General features: G+C 41.6%; 1 protein-coding gene across 1 annotated transcript in view; it reads right to left on the bottom strand.

The window, feature by feature from the left end:
* Positions 1–7,173: 7,173 nt before the first annotated feature.
* CPVL (carboxypeptidase vitellogenic like) overlaps positions 7,174–21,657 on the bottom strand; it is a 103,135-nt gene continuing 88,651 nt past the window's right edge. Inside the window, exon 13 of the mRNA XM_039862628.1 lies at positions 7,174–7,349. Within this exon, the coding sequence (XP_039718562.1) occupies positions 7,245–7,349 (105 nt within the window). The 3' untranslated portion in view covers positions 7,174–7,244. The remainder of the gene's footprint in view (positions 7,350–21,657) is intronic.

A 21,657-nucleotide genomic window follows, 5' to 3' on the forward strand; every position in this document is an offset into this window, starting at 1 on the left:
TACCATTCGTGAGGAATTTTTTAAAGGAATTTATTAAGATGCTAGAATCAATTCAACCTGGTAATGCCACATGGAAAAGTGGCATCTATTCACTGCCAACATTCCCAGCTCTTATGCTATTTTCTGGTGTTGAACTCTTGTCGCCAGAGAAGTTCATTATCACCTGCTCTCAACTCCTAATATGTTATTTTTTTTTTTTTACTCAGTGGTTTCGGGCAGAGAGGAGGATACAGCTCACTATCTACGAAGACCAGCAGCATTGAGGCTTCAAGCCTGCTGTCGCATCTGCAGCTGGAGCTGGGGAGAAGGAAGGGCCCCTATGACCCACCACTCTCTCTGGGAGGTGCACCACACGCTGCCCTCTGGTGCTTCAGGACCCCCAATCTATTTACCTCCTTTGGGTCTTTTCCAAGGTTTTCCACACCTCCCTTGTCTCTCTAGATTTTATCTTTTGTTTTTATTTGATAGTACCTTTGTTAGGAATTTAGGGGGTTTGTGAGGACTGAGAAGCAGGAGAGAATAACATAAACCTCTCTGCATTCTTAGCCTTCCAGGTGTCATATTTACTAAAAGACCATTCCATGGGGATTGTTGGCATGAGTATTTTTAAACCACCTGATTTCAGTTTTCATAACTAGGTGGACTGTGGTGACACTGGAATATTGAATTGTTTTCCTTGTCCCTGTAATGTTTCCAAATTGCACGTGTGACTATCACCTTGTTTTACTCTACTCCAGCCCAAGGAGAGAAGAAAGTCTTCCACAAAGAGTTGGAAATCATAGAAAATTTGGAACTGGGGTTCAGAATCGCCTGTTCCCTGGGCCGATGTGTCTTTCTCTTCCTTCTCATCAGCCAGCAAGGGACGAATACGATCTAGAAGCAAAGCTGTGTGGGGCTTGGTTTACTTACGATGCCAAAAGAGAATTACATTTCTCATTACATAAGAAACTAGAATTCTTAAAGAGCCATGCCTAGGTCGTAGACTAACACATGTCAGGATTTTTCAGGGACCGAAGGAGCTCGTTTGAGGGAGCTGTGTCTCATTAGAGATACCTTGTCTTCTGTCCCTCACAGCCCTACCAAGGTAAACATATTCTGGTGATATTTCACCCTGAATAAACGACCTCATTTTACTAAATAAAATCTCTCTCCACTGTTCCCTCCATCCGTACAAGAGCAGCTTCATTTTTCCAGTGCAACATCGCTTCAAGCCTTTTTTTGGGGGGTGGGGGGATGGGTAGGAGTAGAATCTACATATTTTTTCACTTTTGTTTATTTTTGCCCCAAAGTCTTTGACATTTCCCCCCCAGTCAGTCACACTATGGAAGCATTTCAAAGTGACCTTGTTGACGTTTCTTTTCCCAGAGGAGATAGGATATTGGTAAATGACAGCCCGTCCCAATATGTTACCATATAGCAGGTGAGGATTTTAATAAAGAAATGCATTTCTCATGCCACCAAAGCCACTTGATGGATAGACATACAGGTGGACAGCCTTCTAGATCTTTCCCTGACTCCACGGAGCCCAGATGGGAAGACTAAATCATGGTTGTTAGGGGTTTATATAAATCAGTCGAATGTGGGAGTCAGTCCTACTTCATTACAGAAGTTTAGGGTAATCATTTGAGAATTCAGATTTTGCAACAAAATAATTGAACTATCAGAGGTAGGAGGATAAAAACACGGTGCTCCTAGCCTCCTCCTCCTCCTCCACACTTCCGCTTATGCCTCAGGCCTTGGTCAGCACTAGTTTTTGCCTCTGGAAAGTCTCTGACCTTCTTCCCTCTTTCTTCAATTTGGAAAACTTCTGCCTGGGAATGACAAGTCAATTCCTTGTTCTCTGCTCTCAAAGTGCTTTCCTATTCCTCTAGGAAAGCAGATAGCACTCTGAGGTTACAGTTATTTATGCAGTGGTCACCTACCTGCCCTTGACATATACTCCCACCCCCTATTGGCACATCCTAGTGTAAGATGGTAACCATGTTCGGCCCGGTTCCAGGGGACCTTCTGTTTATGATGCCCTTAGAGGACTCTGCGTTTCCTATTCTGGTTACACAGACTATGCCCCCCGGCCCGCCCTCCCCTTGACAATTCTCTCAGGCACTTACTTCCTTTTTCCTCTTCGATTCATGTAAGAAAACTTAAGTAAGTATCAGCAAAAATTACTAGATATACCCGTGAGTCATGTGATAAATATTCATTGGGAAATTAGGAAAATTACCAACGTGTATTCCCACTGCATGTCCAAATGTAGAAACTGGCTTTAATCTGTCTACTGAGCTTTCGCGTCTGCATATGGTGGATGTTTATTGGCTCTTAACTGCCTGGCATCTAGGTCCCCTTTCTTCTAGTAACAACACCCGGGCTTTTTTGCAGGGGAGGGGGATAATTATTCCCCCCCACCTGCCCTATTGGATGCAGTCTTGTTAGTACTGAGTTCAAAGTAACCCATCCTCCCTTAGCCTGAGATGAATTATCAGTGGTCACCACCAGGTATGAAATGGGATTGGGTCATGGGGATATTTTCACTTAATATCTGCAATTAACAATTTGCAAATTAAAGATTTAAGAAAAAGATTAATATTTACCCAAAAGACCTGGCTAGATGCAATGAATTTTCCTGTTAAATCCATTTGAACAGCAACCACAAGCCTGGTCTCTTCTCCAGTGTACAGAGCTCGGGGGAATGCAAACAGCCCTGCCCCACACTCCTGAAGTTGCCAAAAATCCCTTTAAAATGAATGAACAGATGTCTTTCCTTGGGGTCGAGCGGATATAAATCACCATGGCCTGCTTTCAATTCCTAGGTTTCGGTGTCTTAGGGGCAACAAAATCAATTACTTCCAGGTTTGTTTTCTGAATGTTTTTTAAATCTTCAGAATGATAATAGCAATAGCCATTATAGTGTGCGGGGAAAAGTAAGCACATCTGTGCAGATAACTGCATTTCATCCCAGGGCACAAACTTCCCGTGTGATGCTGGGGTTGAAGAGGCCTCCACCGGTCATTTTTGCAGGTAGGCTGCCCGATAATTCATAGTCCCTTCTCTCCTGTTGTCAATTTCTTATTTATTTTTCCAGAGATACCCCGTTCTTTAAAAAACTTCCGTGTTTCCTGCTCTAATTTATTTCCTTCCTTCCTTCCTTCCTTCCTTCCTTCCTTCCTTCCTTCCTTCCTTCCTTCCTTCCTTCCTTCAACCTTCCTTCCTTCCTTCCTTTCTTTCCTTCTAAATGAAAGCATACTACATTGTAGATGCCTTATTTTTTTTAATGTTATTTTTAAATTAAATTAAAATTGTTTTTTAGATGAGGCAACCCTTGGTTGACCTCACAGATTGCAAGGACCTTGTTAGCTTACAATCCTTTATTTTTTATTTTTTACACCTACAGCACCTGGTCTTCCTAGGTGGTCTCCCATCCAAGTACTGACCAGGCCCAACCCTGCTTAGCTACCAAGATGAGACGGGATCAGGCTATTTTTTTTTTTTAACTTACTTAACAAAATCAGAAAATCAGGACAAAGTTTAAGTCCATTGTTAAATTTAGACTTTTTCTGTGCTCCCAAACAGTGCTCTTTGAACCTTTATGCTATCCCCATCATTAAAAAACTGCTAAAGACATACCAAAAAATAGAATTACTCATTCATTTGTAAAGTATAATCATGCTGTACAAATAATATTCACATTATGAAATAGTAATCAAAATAGAAACCGTAAAAGGATAAAATAAAGATAAAATTCTAACTACTTAATTTTTAAAAATTGTATTTGATTTTTAGTAGCACAAAATATTTTGCTTTCTAAAATATTATTATTAATATTTTTAATAGGATCAATGTGTTGAGTATGCTTTGTCATGTTTGAAAAATCTTGAGTTACCCTTTTGTGAAATAGCCAATTCAAACGTCTGGTTATATGTTCACTTTATTTTGACACTTGGTTTCAGAGTCCATCAGAGCTGAGAAACTTTATAGAGATATGTGGATCCAAATGGAAGAAATACCTCATTAGCTGAGATTTATTCACTCATTTTTCAATCCTATCTTTTATGCAGAGATGTTTGTTGACATTTCCTCTGATTTAAGGTGTTTTTTTTTGTAATGTGCACACAGTAGATGGAAACACATCCAAATGTCTGTTTTCAAAATGCTCTTGCCATGGATTAAATTACTTTTGAAAAGAAATAACTTTCTTACTAACTGTTAAAGTGTCACTTCTACCTTGAAAGAAAAAATTGTGTGCTTACTTTAAAAAAATATGTATCTGCTAGATGACATACTAACAATAGCTACCTGCTATGACAGAAAATGACAATTTATCTGCAACACTTTTCTTTTTTGTCAAGGAGAGAACCCATGACTCATCCTTAGGTTCTATAACTCCTCTAAATACATTGCTATGAGAAAGGAGTACCAGAGACCTGCCCGGCCATTCTCTCTCCATCGTAGGGCAAAGCGTCAAAAAGATCCTACTATTCTAAGGCTTTGTTTAGGGAATTAATCACACCTATTACCGTCTGTAGGCATGTAAATTGCAATTCTTGGCAACATGCTGGACCCAGAACCATGAGAAGATGCCTCTCTTCTACTCCTTACTACTCGCCAGTACAGCAACAGCAGTCACGTGAGAAATCTGCCTCGTGTCTGGACCAAGGGAGGGCACCCGAATGGCTCATCTCGAGCATCTCATAGAGAGTGTGTGTGCCATTGGAGATTTCTATGCAAAGGACTCACTCCAATTAAATTAAAGGACTTGTTTTTCTTTAGTTTCTGAACGAATTTGCTCTTCCTTCTTTAAGGTAAAATATCTACCAGATTCAGTCTCCGCAGGACTGCATGTTGGGAGAGTTAGCTGGGGTTGCTCAGGAAAGGCCTGGCAAGTTGCTCCCCTCTCCCCGCCTCCCCCACTGCCCTAGTGCCTGGGGCAGGGAGATGATAAAAAGGAAAACATCTATGACTTCCATTTACGGAGCTATTGTTTTATGTCAGCCCCTCCGCTACTGTTCTGTAAATACAGTCGATTCTCTTCGTTCGCTGTAGTTATTTTCTGTAATGTCTTCTCAAACACTGAATTGGGGAATTCTGAACCTCACTTCCAGGGGAGATTCAGGATTTGGTTCCAGCTGGCCTTTGGTCACAGCCTTTTTGTCAACCAGTCAATACATAAGTTCGTTTTATGTGTGTTTCTGTTTAAAGAAAACATTGAATATAGATGGACTCATTAACATTGAACTTAGGGCCAACAGCACTATAAATTGTGCCTAAAGGAAGATTATTTAACGCATTTTCTTCACGAGGCACATCACAGCCTTCTTGTGCATAGAAACACTAGATAGCCCTTCAGCTCTACGTTTAGGAGCCCTTTCGACAGCAAAATCACCAACAAAAAGCACAAAAACGTGGCACTGAACAGACTGAGAAAAACGAAACTTGTTTCTAGCACGAGACCTGCAACGAGAAGGCAGAGTACAGCTTTATTTGACTTTGGCTGACAACGTGTACATGGGGTGACTCAAAGATTTTGTCACTCTGCACGTGCTCCTGAATGGCATCAAGTATTAATTTAGGGACGTCGAATAATCATAGGTGAACAGATGCATGGATTTCATGGATGATGAAAATTGACTGTATCATCTGGTGGTATCCTTGGGAAACAGGTGCTGTTACAATGACATGTGAACTGAAAGGAAGTCCAGCAATCTCCTCTTCCGGCTACCTCCTTCGAGACTTTGGGAGTCTCAAAGGTACAGTGAAGTGACTTATTCCAAAACATCCAGTGCTTATGTGACATACACGGGACTAGATCCCAGGTCTCCCAGCCATAGTGGGTACCCTTTCCACTAGTGGGTCCCACTTCATATTTATGGGACCAAATGCAACTCTTTTAACTTGCAGATGGGGCCGTGTGTAAAACTTTGCACACTCCCTCTCAATGTTTTCCCTGCAATAAAGTCTGCCTTTGATTAGAATATTTGATTAGATGACTTGTTAGTATATGGGCCCAATGAAAAATATGTATAAAAAAACAAAGGAGGATCAAAAACTTGAATGAAGTCCAGCACAAAATGAGAAATTAAGAGAACTCAATAAAATATCTGCAGCAAGAATGAGCTTGGGCTTTTCAAATTTGGCTCTCCAGTAAGCCAATTCAGACATGGGTAATATGAGCTGGTAATGATGTGAAAAAAGCCAAACACGCTGTAGAATTTCAGAGAAATGAGCACATGATGCATAAATAAGAAATATGGGCCAAGATGCGATATTTTAGTTGGAAAATTACTAATGTATGCACATTTTAAATGTATGTATTGTGATGCCAGATTATCTCAAAAATGTTTTTGATATTTCAGTTATTATACAAAATTAGGTTGTTATTTATTCAGTTAAAAGAAGTACAGAATTTAAAACACATATTAAAAATGGTTCATAACTCATGTGGCCTGTAGGCTCTTTGAGAAATGTGGACACAAGTGAACCAAAAAATGCAACACAAAGAAGAAGGAGGAGGAGGAGAGAGGAGGAGGAGGAGGAGGAGGAGGAGGAGAAAGGAAAGGCAAAGATTCAATATGTTCTCTAAGATCCTCTGCTTATCATCAATTGGTACATCATCGCTTTGACATCTAAGATTTCTATTTCAAAGAATTCCAAGCTGTCTTTCACGTTAAGACTTTCTTCATGCCAAGTCTTTTCCCCACCACTGCCCTAATATCACTCATTCCTTTGGAGTGATAATTCAGCTGTTCTTATCCAATATTTACCAAACCCACTATTTACCAAATCCAATATTTACCAACTCCAATACTTACTTATCCAATATTTACCAAAAACACCTGCATATCACGGTCTAACAAACATCTGTTACACTCTTGTTGTTACACCTCTATTCATTTACTATACTTTTCACATACTCTTAGAAGAAATTTAAAATTCTTATTCGAGGCCCCAACATCCTATTTGTTCATTTCTATCTGAATCGGCGTCTCAGAATCCATCTCTTCCCCATCTTTTCAGTAAAAAGATATGATTCTTACTCATGCACAGCATTTTCTTAAAGTTAATTTTGTGATGAACCATCTCTCCCCAAAAACAAAACAACATTTGTTTCAAAGGTAATTTTTTATTAATGAGAAACATTCTGCAGATATAAAAAGATAATTTTCTTATTTATATGCTATTCTCCAGTTTGAAAATTTTCTTCTCAAAGATTCAACCCCCTTGCATTCTCTTTCAGGAAAGCAGCTTATCCTTCAATAAGGATCCCACCCTCTTTCAAAAATGAATCGATTTATCATGTCAAAAGATCTCAGAGGCTGGTCATAGGGTAAAATGTGTCCTCCACCTCGAACAATGACCTTAAGAAGAAAAACAAAAGAAAAATAAAAAATGTGAGATATCCTAAATGAATGGAAAGTTATAAATCAGATGAAAATACTCTTAAAGCTTACGTGGATACAGAATATATTCTATCAATCCACACCTTTGGAGATGCTGATTGTGTTGTTTTGATAGCTTTAATAATAGGTACCTTAAAGTTTTAAAATTGTATAGTATTTCATTTTACACAAAGATGTGTTTACCGTTCACCTCTGTAAAAATGGAAAATTCCTCTTTTTTTTTTTCCTCTTTGGGGGAAGCTGTCTGCTCCCCCATGCTGTGCTGTAATTCTTACCTGCTTAGGGCCCTGAGGTGGGAGACCTACCTCAGGTCAGCTCTGCCTGAAACTGGATGGAGGAATCTACCCAATTCCACCCTTCAATTAACTGATCTACTTGGCCCCCACACTGAGCTATACCTTCTATCTTAGCCTTTACCATTAATAAAAGGGATATTGTGATTCTCCCCAAAATTAAAACAATGAAAAATCCTTGCCACCTGAAATTTTAAAAGGTCATTTCTTTGAGCAGCATAGAATTAGAAATTCTTTTTTTCTCAACATCTACTATGAAAAAATTTCATACATACAGCAAATTTGAAAGAATGTTATATACTCACCATTTAGATTCTCCCATTAATACCCACTTTACTTATTTTCTCACATATGGATCCCACTATCTATCTATTAAACCATCTTAGACACATTTTAAAATAAGAGAGACATCAGTACAATTCCCTCTAAATTTATACAAAATTAACATACGATGACATGCAGTTGTCTTAAGCATAGACTCAAAAAGTTAGGGTAACAGTGGACACCTGTGTCACCTCTCAGGCTGTATAAACCATTCTGGAAACGTCTATAGTAGAGGTGACTTCAGACCCACACATGAACCTACAAGGGGTCCATCCTGTGCTAGGCTCCACACCGACAGAAAAGGAACTTGGAAAGCCTCTCGTTTTAGCAAATGTCCCAAGTAGAGGACAAGGAGAAGCCTTCATGATTCAATACCAAAAAGGAAAGGACAGACACTGAGTGCTGGGAGGTCATGTGCAGGGAGATCAGTGTGGCCTGTGATGTCCTGTGGCGCACGTGGAGAACAAACAGGAGCTAGTAGTAGGGGAGGTGAGTGAGCACATACAGTGAAAGAAGGACATTCGATAACTTCTAGCTGCTGCATCACGATCAGCAAAGACCACTTTGACAAGGCCCTTCACAGGAGGCTGTGCTCACTTTACCTGCTTCAGACTGAAGGGAACTGAGGCAGGAAAAGAATTACAAATATATCTGCATAGTGCATTAATTATATTAACCACCCCCTGACCCCTATCATCTTACACACGCCCTCGCTGTGAGGTCAGCGAGATCAATGTTATTAGATACAATTTACTTTGCAGCTCACGGATATCCAAGTAGCGGACTGCTCAGCTGCAGAGAGCATCATTCTGCATCCAGGTGGCTGAGCTATCTGGAGCTCTCAGGTGGCTTGTCCAAGTCACACAACTGTGAGACAATTAGCTAGAATCCTGGCTTCTGACACAAACACCAGTGTTTTTAATCAAATCATTGTACAATAGTTCCTTACTCTCGAACCAAATTTTCTAGCTTAGTCACAGAACATTTCACCCACCTCTCGACAGCCCTCTGAGGTAGGTAAGGGAAGTAGAGAACCATTACACGTGTGAGATTGGACTGACTCCTCAAATGCACCTGGAAACACCTGCTTTATGTTACGCTCCGTCGAAGGTCACCTGTGCCCTGTTGCAATGACAGTGGACCCTATCTACCATTTCTGTTCAGGCTTGCATCTGGAAATCCAATACGTCCCGCTCTTTGTCACTGATGGAAAGTAAACAGATGTGTGACAAGAGCCCCTTCATTTGACTCTAAAGGAAAACTTTTGCTGCTCCCATATTCTCGGGCTAGAAGTCCCTTCCTGTAAATTCCCCTCCAAATCTCTGGCCTTGACAGGAATCTGATGAGTGATTTTTATGCAACTTCCTCTCAGCTGAGGACACTTAATGAAGTCATGCTTGTGACAAAACCCAGCTGCTTCAACTGGAAATGAGTTTGGCAGCAATGGTCCAGAACACCAATAAATTGAATACACAGGAGCTAAGGTCACCCTGCCTCCTGGGCCAGAGCTGCAGCGACTGTGGGACTCGGCTGGCTCTCCACGGACTGGGCTCAGGAGGCAGAGTGCAGGAGTGTGACTCAGGGCACAGCAAGCTGTGTGACCTTGGGCAAGTAACTTAACCTCTCCAAGCCTAACACAATAACCACACAATAGAGAAAAAAGTATTACTTCTGGGGATAGTTGTGAACTGTGTGAGAAACTAACGGAATAAAGCCCACGGAACAGTGCCTGGCCTTAGCCATCGTCATTCTTCCAACAATCACCTTCATTCAAAATCCATGATAAAAAGGCTTATACCAACCTGACTCCCCTAGAAATGATGTTCTCACATTAGCATCAACAATCTTGGCTTAAAAATTTGTTTAAAATAGTGGTTCTCGAAAATGCGTTATATTATTTGAGTTTGTTAAAATGGACTGCTGGGCCTCACCCCTAGATATATCAAGTCTGAAGGTTCAGGGTAGGGCCTAAGAATTGGCATTTCCATCAGTTCCAAGGTAATGCTGATGCTGTTGGTCCAAAGACTACTCTGAGAACCACTGCTTGCGAGAACTTATCATTTGGTGACAAACTAGGCAATCCTCTATTTATAATGATGCAGAATACAAATAGAAATTTGTTTAACACCTACGCATGATCTCACCTTTGTGTATTTCTTCCTGATCATCTGCTCTCCTGCTGTTTACACACACACACACACACACCTTTTATGTCCATGATAATCTCCTGGTGTTTACACTCACTCACACACACACACTTGCACACACACACACACACACCTTCTATTTCCATGATAATCAAGTGAAGAAGAGATGATAGAGTATTGCAATTCTTATCCTCAGTGACCCACCTGACCCCCGGTCCAATTCTGACCTGCCATATGCAATGACCAAATGACATCATAAATGGTGTCATTAAGATTGGAAAGGAAAGTCCATTTAGGAACAAAGTCTCTTTCATGTGCCACAAATTCTCAAAGCACATTCTCCAGCAAATTCACATATAGCATTTTACTGATATGAACCTCGAAAATAAATCCGAGTGCTGAAAATAAACCACCACTCTGCTGTTTATAGCCAAGCTGCTCACCGCTCACAAGTCAAGGACGCAGACCACTGTATAGTTTTTAGAAGTGTGCAACAAAATGTGACAGGGCTGTGATTACACATTTAAATGTGACAAGACAAATCTCAAGGCTCCCTAGAGAGAAATGGCCTCCTCATCATATACTACATATTGGGGCTGTTTCCACACTAGAGCCGAAACTGCTACACTCGTGCGCTCCAGGTGTTCCAGGGTGTCACAAATGAGTCACGAATTTTAAAAGGGCGCATAAAACACTTTAAAGCTTCAATCCGCTTTGTTTTTTAGAAGATGATACAGTTCTCTCTGGAACTAGAAACACGGGACCTGGCAGGAAAGGTTTCCTGGTTGCGTCTTTTTAGATGATGAAATACAGAGGGAAATTCACAATGAGCGTGGTGATGTAGATTTGCCAGGGGGAGATTCCATGGGGGCCTTGGAGGAGCAGATCACTGGACAGTCGGTGGTGGGTGGGGTTCGCTGGACAGACCGTGGTGGGTGCTGCAGAGATGCATGGACCTTGTCCTATGGGATGTGTGGGTGTGTGTGTTAAAACTCACAGAAAATAAAATGACCACTCTAACCCTTTCACAGTGAACAACGCAGGAGCATTGAGCACATTCACAATGCTGTGCCACCATCACCACTGTCTCGTTGCTGAATGTTTTTATTACCCCAAAAGAAACCCCACACCCATTAGCAATTGCTACCCACTTCCCTCTCCCTGCCAGCCCCTGGCAATCGCTAATCTGCTTTTTGTCTCAATCGGTTTGCCTACTTTGGATATATCCTAGAGGGTTATATATGGTCAGGGTAGTGATATGCTCATATTTGCATTATAGAAAGATAACAATATGTAATGAAGGGGCTGATTTGGAAGGGGCAAGGAAGTGAATTAGGAGACTAGCTGTTCAGGAGGCTCATAGGACAGATGGTGAGAAGGGGAAGGAGAGGAGGGATGTTGGGGTAGAAGCAATTCAGTTAGTAATTATTAGATACAAAGATTAAGCCAAACTACCCCACCCTCTACCAAAACACACAAATTCTCCCCATTTCAGCCTTTTTACATGGGCGGCTTTGCAAGGGGTGGTGGTATCAACCAAGAAAGAAGAGGCAGGTTGGGGAGGCCGGTGATATAGGATAGATTTATAGCTCTTGTTTTCCCTACAAAATGATGAAGATGCTCAAGAGCGTCTTGTTTGTTATGGTTTCTTTTACTATTTTTACTCCATTCCACCTTTATGGACTCTTACCTATTAGCTTTCAGATGCTAACCGTAAGTAGAAATAAAATAAACATGCACTCAAATAAAATATGTACTAACAGGAAAAGATACTTGGGAAGGAGAACAAAAAGCAAACCAAAGCTTGTTAGTAGCCACTTTCTAACAAAGAAGGAGGCAAGTCACTTTGAAAAAGAAAAGAAAAAGCAGAAATCCAGGTTCAGAGTTGCTTCCATAATCCCCAGGGAAAATTCTCTGAGATTTACCTTTGTACAGTTGTAGTGTAGCAAGTGATAACTGAATAGGAGGGGGAAGTTGCTTTAGCCCACCCACATGTAGCCATTGCAGTGGTATAGACTCTGGAGCTATCAAATAGCTTCTTAGATGCACCATCTTACTTAATCAGTTGCAACAATATTGTCATTTGGGGTTTCCACTTCTGACAATGACACAATAGCATGTGTCAAACTAGTCCATAGGAACACGCCGTTCAATTCAGCAGATCTGGGGTGGAGCCTAGCTCTGTGACTTTGGCACAGTGACTTAGCTGCCTCTACTTTCTCATCTGTAAAATGGAGAGAAGAATCAGGGTGACCAGTTGTTCCCGTTTATCCAGGACGGCGGGGCTTCCGAGACCATAGAACTTTCAGTACTAAAACTGAAAAAGTACCAGGCAATTTAGTAAGGTTAGGCACGCTAAGAATATTTAATTTTTTGTGAAGCAGCAAAGAGATACTACGTATAAAATGTTCCACGGCACTCCATCTACAAATATGAATTCAGCTTGCACCATGTGCCGTAGAGACAAACAATAAGCTCTCAAGCAATTACTATCATACTACTATTACCTTTATGGTCAAAGGAATATTTTTTCCCTCTAAGAGTAGAGGAAGAGCATAAGTTACAATAATACAAAATTCATTACTATACTTTTTCAGAAAGAAAGGATTGTAGCATAGTCTTCAGGAAGGGGAATATTTCTCTTCCAGGCTTCTTTTATTTCCATGATACGAATCCTTCCTTCCCATGGGAAACACCCCAATTAAAGTAAGAAAGTAGCTTGAATATGAGCTCGGCCCCCGTCAGTATGCTTTGCTAGCTAGAGTGAGTTTGATCCGCGAAGCCAGCCAATGCGGTGGCCCCATCCCCTTCCTCGCCCCCACCTCCTTCACCACGTGCAATGCCCACGGCCTCTTCGCCCCACATGGAAATGTCGGGCAAGTGAGGCCTCGCTCGTCTTAGCGGAATGACAGGAAGCTGTTCTTTCTTCGCCTTTTAAGAAGCCACTTTACAACATAAATGGGACGGGATTAAACAGTAATCGAAACTTTACTTTCTCCATGTCCAGTTTTTATATTTGACATAAAAAGCACAGTCCAGCTCGTTAATTACCCTTCCTCAATGTCTAACTTTATGATCTGCATGTGTAGTTTTCTTTTAGAAGACAGAATGGGCGTGGGGGGGAGAGGGCAGAGGTTATAGCAGCAAATGCTATCTGCCAAGAGTGTTCTGAGGACTTAGAGCCTGACTCACTCACTGTATTTGGGGTAACATGGACACAAGAGCCAGCCGACCTGCTGAAGTTTTATTTCCTGCAAACAGCAACAGAGGTCGGCTCTAGCAGTGGTATGCTGCAGCTCATTCGCACGTGTGCACACTGCTGCCTCAGTCCATGTTCAGCGATGTCACGTTGGTGGCTTGAAATCAGCTATGGCGGGAGTATTCACACCACGGAAACTGGCAAACACTGCAGATCAGCGTCCCCCCTCCCAAGCCATTGTCCCTCCAGACCACTGGTTCTCTGACATGTTGGCTCTCCGGGGGAAAAAGATGAAATGTTTGGGCAGTCTTCCTCTTTCCCAAAATACATCAAAGAAACATCCATTCAAATGGATACATTTTAAGGTCTAAGACTTCTCTGAATCCTTGGCTCAGGAAATCAGATGGGCCAGGTTTCAAATATTTGCAGAAAGACAAGAAGGTCTTGTCACCTGCATCCACCCCTGCCTCCCCGACCGAGTTCTAGTGTAATTGGCAATAACAGTTTCAAGACCACACCACCACACTCATGGGCATCTTTTTAGTGTCAGAGCCCCTGACACACTGCGGAGCTGGCCTGTTTGGGACAACTCCTGACCAGACAGGGATCTAGATTCAACTGTGTTCCTGACTCACAGCCTAAGGGGACCCTGGCCTTGGCAAATGTCCCCAGGTTCCAGGAATTTAGGATGCAGAACATGTTATGGTGCCATTTGTTAAAATTAAGCAAGGCACACAGTTATTACCACCAAGCCAAAGACTGTGCAGAGCGAAAGCAGGGCCCTTAGTCTCGATGACAACGTGGCAGTGACTGAACATCATTTTATCTTGTCCCGTCGCACTCGTCATTTCTCTGCCCTGCTCCACCCTCCGCCGCGTTTCTTCTTTGGCTCTGTATGACATTCCCACAAGCAATTGTGGGAATCCGGGTGCACTTCCAATTAAAACAACAAAAGGCTACTGTTTATAGGGCAAACCCCAAGTCCCTCTTTGTTCCTCAAATGTTATTAATTTTTTTAAAACCCATCCTCCACATGTGGATAATACTTTAAATATTAGTCTTCTTAGTATTTATTCACTTCCCATAATGAAATGGTTCTGTATTAAATTTCAATAGATTATTAAAAAACCGCTCGACAGCTAAGAGAAAATTATGCATCATTGCCTAGCTGCTATACCTTAGTAAATAGATCTGCTATCCAATTTATATTTTAAATAATACAATAAATTAGCTCCCTGAGTATTAGCTAAGTGCATATTTGAGTAGCTTAATTTAGAAGCATTCTTTTTATGCTAATTGGTCCTCTTTAATGAAAAAGAACCACACTAACTAAGAAGACTCTTGGCAAATAATCAGAGTAAAATTGGGAGTCGCAATTGTTTATTATTTCCTCTGTTTTCAGGAAGAAAACTGTTTGTTTGTTTTTTTTTTAAAAAGGGAAAAAATCCAAATACCAAGATTTCGAGTTTTTAAAAAGAGAGGCTACTCGAGTTAGCCACTGACATAATAAGACTTCTACAATTCCTTCCATAAATTTGTTTCCTAGAATATTTCTTTTTTCTCCCATGTAACACGAAAAGGAAATAGTCTTCAGCTGACATAAACAATGTATCCTTTAGTTTGTATTGTTTTGAACTATTCATTATCTCACATGTCTAGTCTATTTCCTAGAAGACATTGTGCTGTGTATAGTTGGTGAGCAACCGCCGCATTCCTTGATATCTGTAGTATTAAAACACACACACACACACACACACACACACGAGAGGGGTATAGGCATGAGGTCGAGGCCAGTTCGATTTTAATTCTAATATGATGAACATTTACTGACCGCCAGGAGCTGTGCTACAAAGATAAATCATGTATTATCCCTGTCTTCAAGGAGCTCAGTGTCAAGCAGGGGAGGAAGGCAACTAAAGAGTTAAACGAACCCCTAGTGTGGTATATACAATAGGAGAGGTACATGGATAGAGAGATGCAGAGAAGGAGGTGTTCCGGGAGGAAGAGGGCTTCCTAGAGGTGATGCTGGATCTTGGCTGTGAAAGGCGGGTGGGGTTTTCCAGGCAGTCAGAGGAGTGGAAAGGGCCTTATGAGAAAGGGGAGGGCGTCCCGTGGGAATTGCTGGCTGACAGCACAGCACGGTCAGGATAAGGTGTTTTGCTTTGTTTTTCAGAATTCTAACTGAGAAGGAGGGAGAGGGAGAGTTCAGGCTGAGGAAGGAAGCAGAGGCCAGATCAAATATCTTCACTATTCTCTGCGAAGAGACTGGACTTTATTCCTCAGGTAGCAGAGAATTGGTGAGAAGTTTTAAACGAGGGAAAAACACGATCGGACTTGCACTTTGGAAAAAGCACAGAGAGGAGGGTAGATTGGAAAGGAGGGAGACAGACCAGTTAAGACCAGCTGAGGAAGCTCCTGGAAGAGGAGAAAAGTTTAAACGCAGCTGAGAACACATATTCAGAGTGTTCTTGAACGGCAGCTTTTAAAACCTGTGCCTTTTTAAAAAACACTCCAAGGCAAAAACTGTTTCATTTTAGAATTTATCATGTGGGGTAGTCATCTTTTTTTTTTTTTTTCAGTGTCCCTAAAATGCTGTACTTTTTTATTGGTTTGTAGAAAATCAGTGATTTTCTTTTTAAGTAATTCTTCGTGGTTTCTGTCTCAAGCACTAGGAAATGAATAAAATCAGGGCACTGAGAAGGATATTATAAAGCAGATGTGAGAGATGCCAGCTAAGGAACTGGGTGAGTAATATTTGCCAGTTACTGTTTTTCTTAATTTTCTGGTAAGACTCACAGCAAAGTGACAGGCTAAGTCACTTTACTCCCTTGTTGTTTCAACTGAAATTGAATGAAGCGAGGGATCTTATACTGTGTTGGAATATGATTCAGGTTCTTCCTCCCGTGGTCGAGGGCTTGCCTGCGAGCCCAAGGAATAAGGTGAAATTTATCTGAGCCAAGGAATAAGTTGAAATTTATCTGAGCCACTGTTGATGAGTTGGTGTTGAAGGAATAAATTTATAATATTTTTAAGCTAAATATTTTGGTAGCCAACCTCAGCACAGGACATCCCCAAAGAAAAACGCATTCACACAACCAAAGCAGCACCAAGACTTAGACATGACACGTTCATGCCACCTTTGCATTGTGTATAGATGCTATAGTATTTCAGGGTGATGGTAGCCAGAGAAGAAGGTGGGAAAGACAGCAAGAGAAAAATAAGGCAAATCGTGAATGTTACACGTGGAAAAGAACATTAAGCCCCCCTTTGATTTAACAAGCCCAGGGAAGATGACTAGAGGCAAGTCCAAGAGTTGGTAAGACAGTGGAATAACCAGGACTCTTACGCATTCCTGGCAAGAAACCAATCAATGTGGAAAGTAGTCTGGCATTATCTCACGAAGCTGAAGATCAGTGAACTCATCAATTCCACCTCTAAGCATTATTCTTAGAGAAACTCTTGCACAGGTCACAAGGAGATACGTGCAAGAATGTTCACAGCAGCAATATTTATAGTAGGAAAAAACTGGAAACAACCCAGATATCCACCAGTAGTGGAATCGATGGATGATATAATTATATAATGGAATAGTATGCAGCAATGAAAAAGAATAGAGCACAACTGAACATGGATAAATTGCACAAAGAATTAAATAGCAAAAATACGTTATTGCAAAATACACACAGATAATTTCTATCTCTAAAATTATATATGAAAACTAAATATTGTTTATGGAGATATATTATCTATAGTAAAACTATTAATCTTTTTTTTTTAAAAAAAAAAGGGGGGGGAGGGAAGGATGATTGAAAACATAATCCAGGACAGTGGTTTACCTCCAGGGGCAATGAGGGAAGGGTGAAATCGGAGAGGGCAAGCTCCTGGCTACACTGCAGTTCTTAAACTAGCTGGTCAGTACAAGGGTGTTCATTTACCATTGTTTGTTTTATTTTCCACAAGTATTTTACATATTCTTTGGTTATTATTCAATTTCTAATTTAAAAAATGAAAAGAAAATAAAAGCTGTCAAACTCACAAAAATAAATCTTTGTAAGAAATTGAACATGTTCTCTGTCTTGCTTTTTTCTTCCGCCCAACATAGAGATGATGAGAGGAGCCATATGTTTGAAAACGCTAAGTGGGGAGGATATGGAGAAGCAACTGAATGCAAACAAAGGCAGAAATGGGAAGCCCCCCTCTGGTAGGCAGCTCTAAGAAGACAGTGCCGGTGCCGGAATCTAAATCTTGGGACTCTGGTTGCTACATCAAAAAATAAATATTAGGAACAAAAACAAACACCCACAACTCCATGCTGGGCAGCAGAAGAGCATGTTGCCAAATATTTGTTTTGTTTTTTGTTTTTTGCTTTTTTGCTAGATTGTTTTCGACTCTCTAAATCTAAACTCTCATATTCCCCTCTTCCCTGTTTCCATATGTTAGAAGCTGAGTACAAACGGAAAAACGCAAACACAAATTAAAAGGCCGGAGGCTTCATTTTTGTCAACAGGGGTGGTTCAGATTATTATTCAATTAGAAGGAATCCGGTGCTTTAGAAACATGATTCAATTTGGCCACTTTTATTTACTATTATTAGATTGCCATGTGGCAAAATGTGGAACACCTCCCCTGCCCTATCTACCTCGTCCACCTCTCACCAAGACAGTTTCCTTGTTACGTGGAGCTAAAACTAGATACAGTTGCAATAGTTCCAGGCCTATCTGATAAATAATATTTAGCCCATTTCATCATCTAAGTCTTTAAAGCACAGTATCTCATAAGGACCCTATTACACAGGGGGAGAGCTTCTTGCCCTGTGAAAACAGATTAATGCTAGGAGACACCGATGAAGGCAGTGGTGGTCATAAACGCTGTTTTAAGGCATTTGCAATGGCGTACATTTTTGATATGAAAATGTTTCTGCTTTCTATCGGTACAAAGTCAAAGGCACTGCTAATGCTGCTGTGATTTGTTGCCTGCATTCATAATGGCAGGAAATGCTAAATCTCATAATTCATAATGGAAGGAAATGCTGTTTTGGTTAGAGGTTAGTAAAAATAAAGATGCAGTTTTTTTCTCTTCTGAGTTCACTGACCCCATGAATCCTAACCACAGGCCCTTACCCTGCATTAGGAATCCCTATTAATGGGATAACCTAACATATAACCTAACAATGCCTAATGGAAGTGCTAAGTTCATTCTTGATAAGGCTGCAGTCTAAACCAATGCATTTCTATTTTTGCTTCGACGGGGAATTAATTGTATCCATTCATTATAGCATTTGATTAGTTAGTATTCGGCCACAAATAATAAGTAATTAATATCCAGAAATGAATTCACTGTGGCTGGTGGACCACCTCTTAGCTGAAACCCCCTCTGGACTGCATTTACAATAAACCCTGCTTAGTCCAGTTGTATCTTTGTTGGAAAGTAACAAAGACACGTGACTACCTAAAGGCTTGGCACCGAGGAACACGTCGCTTCATTTAAGGACAAACCTCTGCTGGGAAAAGGAAGTTCATGTTTTGAACAAAAAAAGAGTTTTTCTCCAAGTCTAAATCACTGACTGATGGTCTATCAGTATTTTGAGAGAACAGAGGCCAGTTTTAAACCTATGACGCACGGCAGAGACTGAGGTCGAAAATTTAGCGTCAGGTTTTGGTTGAAGGTTTCAGAGGACCAGAGCCACACGGGTAGACACTGTGGACTACAGGGCACTTTACTAAATGTGATGTTTCATCTCTATGGTTGGTTTGTGAAAAGTAAAACTGTTTTCTCACGTTTCTGGTTGGCCTGGAAATAAGTAAAATAGGTCAGGACCTAGAAAACACTTCAGGGGGCAGAACGGAAGTTATCCTAATAGAAGCCACACAGAGTTCCTGCGAGATGAAGGCCATTTCGGTATCAGCAGAGGGACAAAAGACATCACAGTTCAGCGTTCCTCTAAACCAGCTACTCGTTAAAATTCCTTAAGATGTTTAAATGCTGACGCTCGGGTTCTACCCCAGATGAATAAAGTCAGATATCTGGAGATGGGGCCTAGGAATCTACATTTATAAGGGTTGAAACTGATTTAGAAAATGTCGTGGATTAACAATGGTCCCAAGTTCTTTGCCATTCTTCCCATCGTGATAAATCTGGCCTTGCTCCATGATTTGCTTTGACCCAGAGAATGCAATGGAAATAGTATTCTGGGACCTATGAATCCTGGCCTTAAAAAGGACTGGCTTCTTTTACTTCTCAAGTTGGGGGACTAGCCACCATGCTGTGGACTGGACACTACAGGCCAGGACACTACATGGTTAGAGGCCACATGGAGAGAGCGCTAAAGGACAGGAGATCACCTCGGATGTCCCAGCTTTAGCCAAACTCCCAGCTAAGTGCAGCTGCACACGTGACCTCAGTGTAGACCACCCAGCTAATCCTCTTCCACCCACATAACTGATTAATAAATTGTCATTGTGGTAAGGCACTAAGTTTTGGTGTGATTTCTTACTCTATAATAAATCACTGAAAAAAAATTACTGGCAGTTTTTAATTCTTTTTCCTGATATTCCTTTCTTGGACTCTTGATATGAATTGAAAAGCAAGGCTGATCCGTCTTTCTAATGCAGACAGAAGACATAATTACACCGAGAGCTCAGGTAAAAGCCTACATCAGGCAAAAACAGGAAGACCAATATCTCATGCGGTTTTCGGCAAAACCCCAGCCTCTGTTGCTGCCCCCTGCCCCCACCCTGAGAGCTTGCAACTGTGTTATCTGGGTGAGCTTCGTGGGGATGTGGAGATGTACCATCAGAATCAAGGATGGACTTGCTGCCCGTGTCAGGGAGCCAGCCAGTCAGCAGACAGGCTTCAGCTGTCAGCTTCCTCGGGGTCTGCCTCAGATGCAGAGAGCAGCCTTTCCCGAGACAATGCCCGCCCTGGGGCAGTCCACACTTGGTGACAGAGTGAGGTGGGAGTATAAAGGCCTGGTCTTTTTGGCCTGTGGGACACTGATAGAAAATACTCTCTAGAACTCCCTGCGTGGTTAGCCAAAGTTTATCAGGTCTGTATCAGTTCGATTCCTTCCTCCGCTGGTTCTGCTTCCTGCCCTTACTTTCACAGCTGTCAATCCCCTAACATCCTGTACCGCAAACTTTGCTTCAATGTCTGCTTTGGAGAACCCAACCTGTGACTGCCATGAAACTCCTTGATGATAGCAAGTGTCGTTATTCGGGAGGCGGGGGTGTGGCTTGGTTGCTATGTTCTGGTTTTCTGCCCACTGTCTGAATCCCATAAATGGACAGAACTTTCCCTAGGTCGAGGAGATGGAGACAAAGAACCTACAAATCCCAACTTCCCTCTCTGTAGAAAGGAACAGATGGGAAGAGAGCTGAAGATGCTGTTGAACAGTTTCTGTAAGAGAGCCAAAGCGTTTTCCCAGGGAATTAGCTGCATTTGGTAATCATTCTCTGAAATCTGTTGAACAGTTACTTTTCTCTATTAAATATTGTCTTAACTTCTCATCCCCTCTCAGTCAAACGCAAAAGTCACGTTTACTGCTCTTCGCTTACTGCGATTTTGTCAGTGCAATCGAGAACTTGCTGAAGACCTTTCTGGACCTGTTATTTCCTTCATAAATAGTTCACGATGCTCCCACAGCTGTTTGAATTCTTAAGAAATAAATAAATAAATTGTCAGCGGGAAGTCCAAGAAAGACAGGTAGCCAGCTGTCTGTCACTCCCTCTGTGGATTATCCGCGGAAACATTCAAAGCCTATCCAACCTTGCCCTCTGCTCCGAGGACTGTGGTTATGCTTTTCTCCATTTTGTTGTTGTTGTTGTTGTTGTTGTTGTTGTTGTTGTTGTATGTAGTCAAAGAAACAAAATAAACTTGAGGTTAGATTTAGAGAAGGCACATTCAGGAAGCGGTGGTTACGCTTTCTGGCTGCACATCATTCCCTCTCCGTCCTCCACCTTCTTGGAAGCATTCCCTTTTTCTTTCAGGAGACAGATCATTCCACGTGGACTGGATGTGCTGCCAAGGACTGTCCACCTCCACCTTCGCCATCGCCACATACGCACCCCAAGGGCAGACCCGTAGCCGCCCTCCGGCCCACCAGAGTGTCTCATCCTCCCCACTCCGCTGCACCCTCAGGCGCTCGGAGGGAGTGTGGTGCAGGAGGAAGGTCGATTTGGGTGGTCAGGTCTCAGCTACTACTGCCATTGAAGCCTGGAGCAAGTTCCTCAGGTGAAACTTCTGTTTCCTCATTTATAAGTTAGTAAATACAATCACGTCATTTACAAGGGAGCTACCAGCATCCC

The sequence above is a fragment of the Pteropus medius genome, unplaced genomic scaffold (genome assembly GCF_902729225.1).
Source record: "Pteropus medius unplaced genomic scaffold, Ma_sr-lr_union100, whole genome shotgun sequence".
Lineage (NCBI taxonomy): Eukaryota > Metazoa > Chordata > Mammalia > Chiroptera > Pteropodidae > Pteropus > Pteropus medius.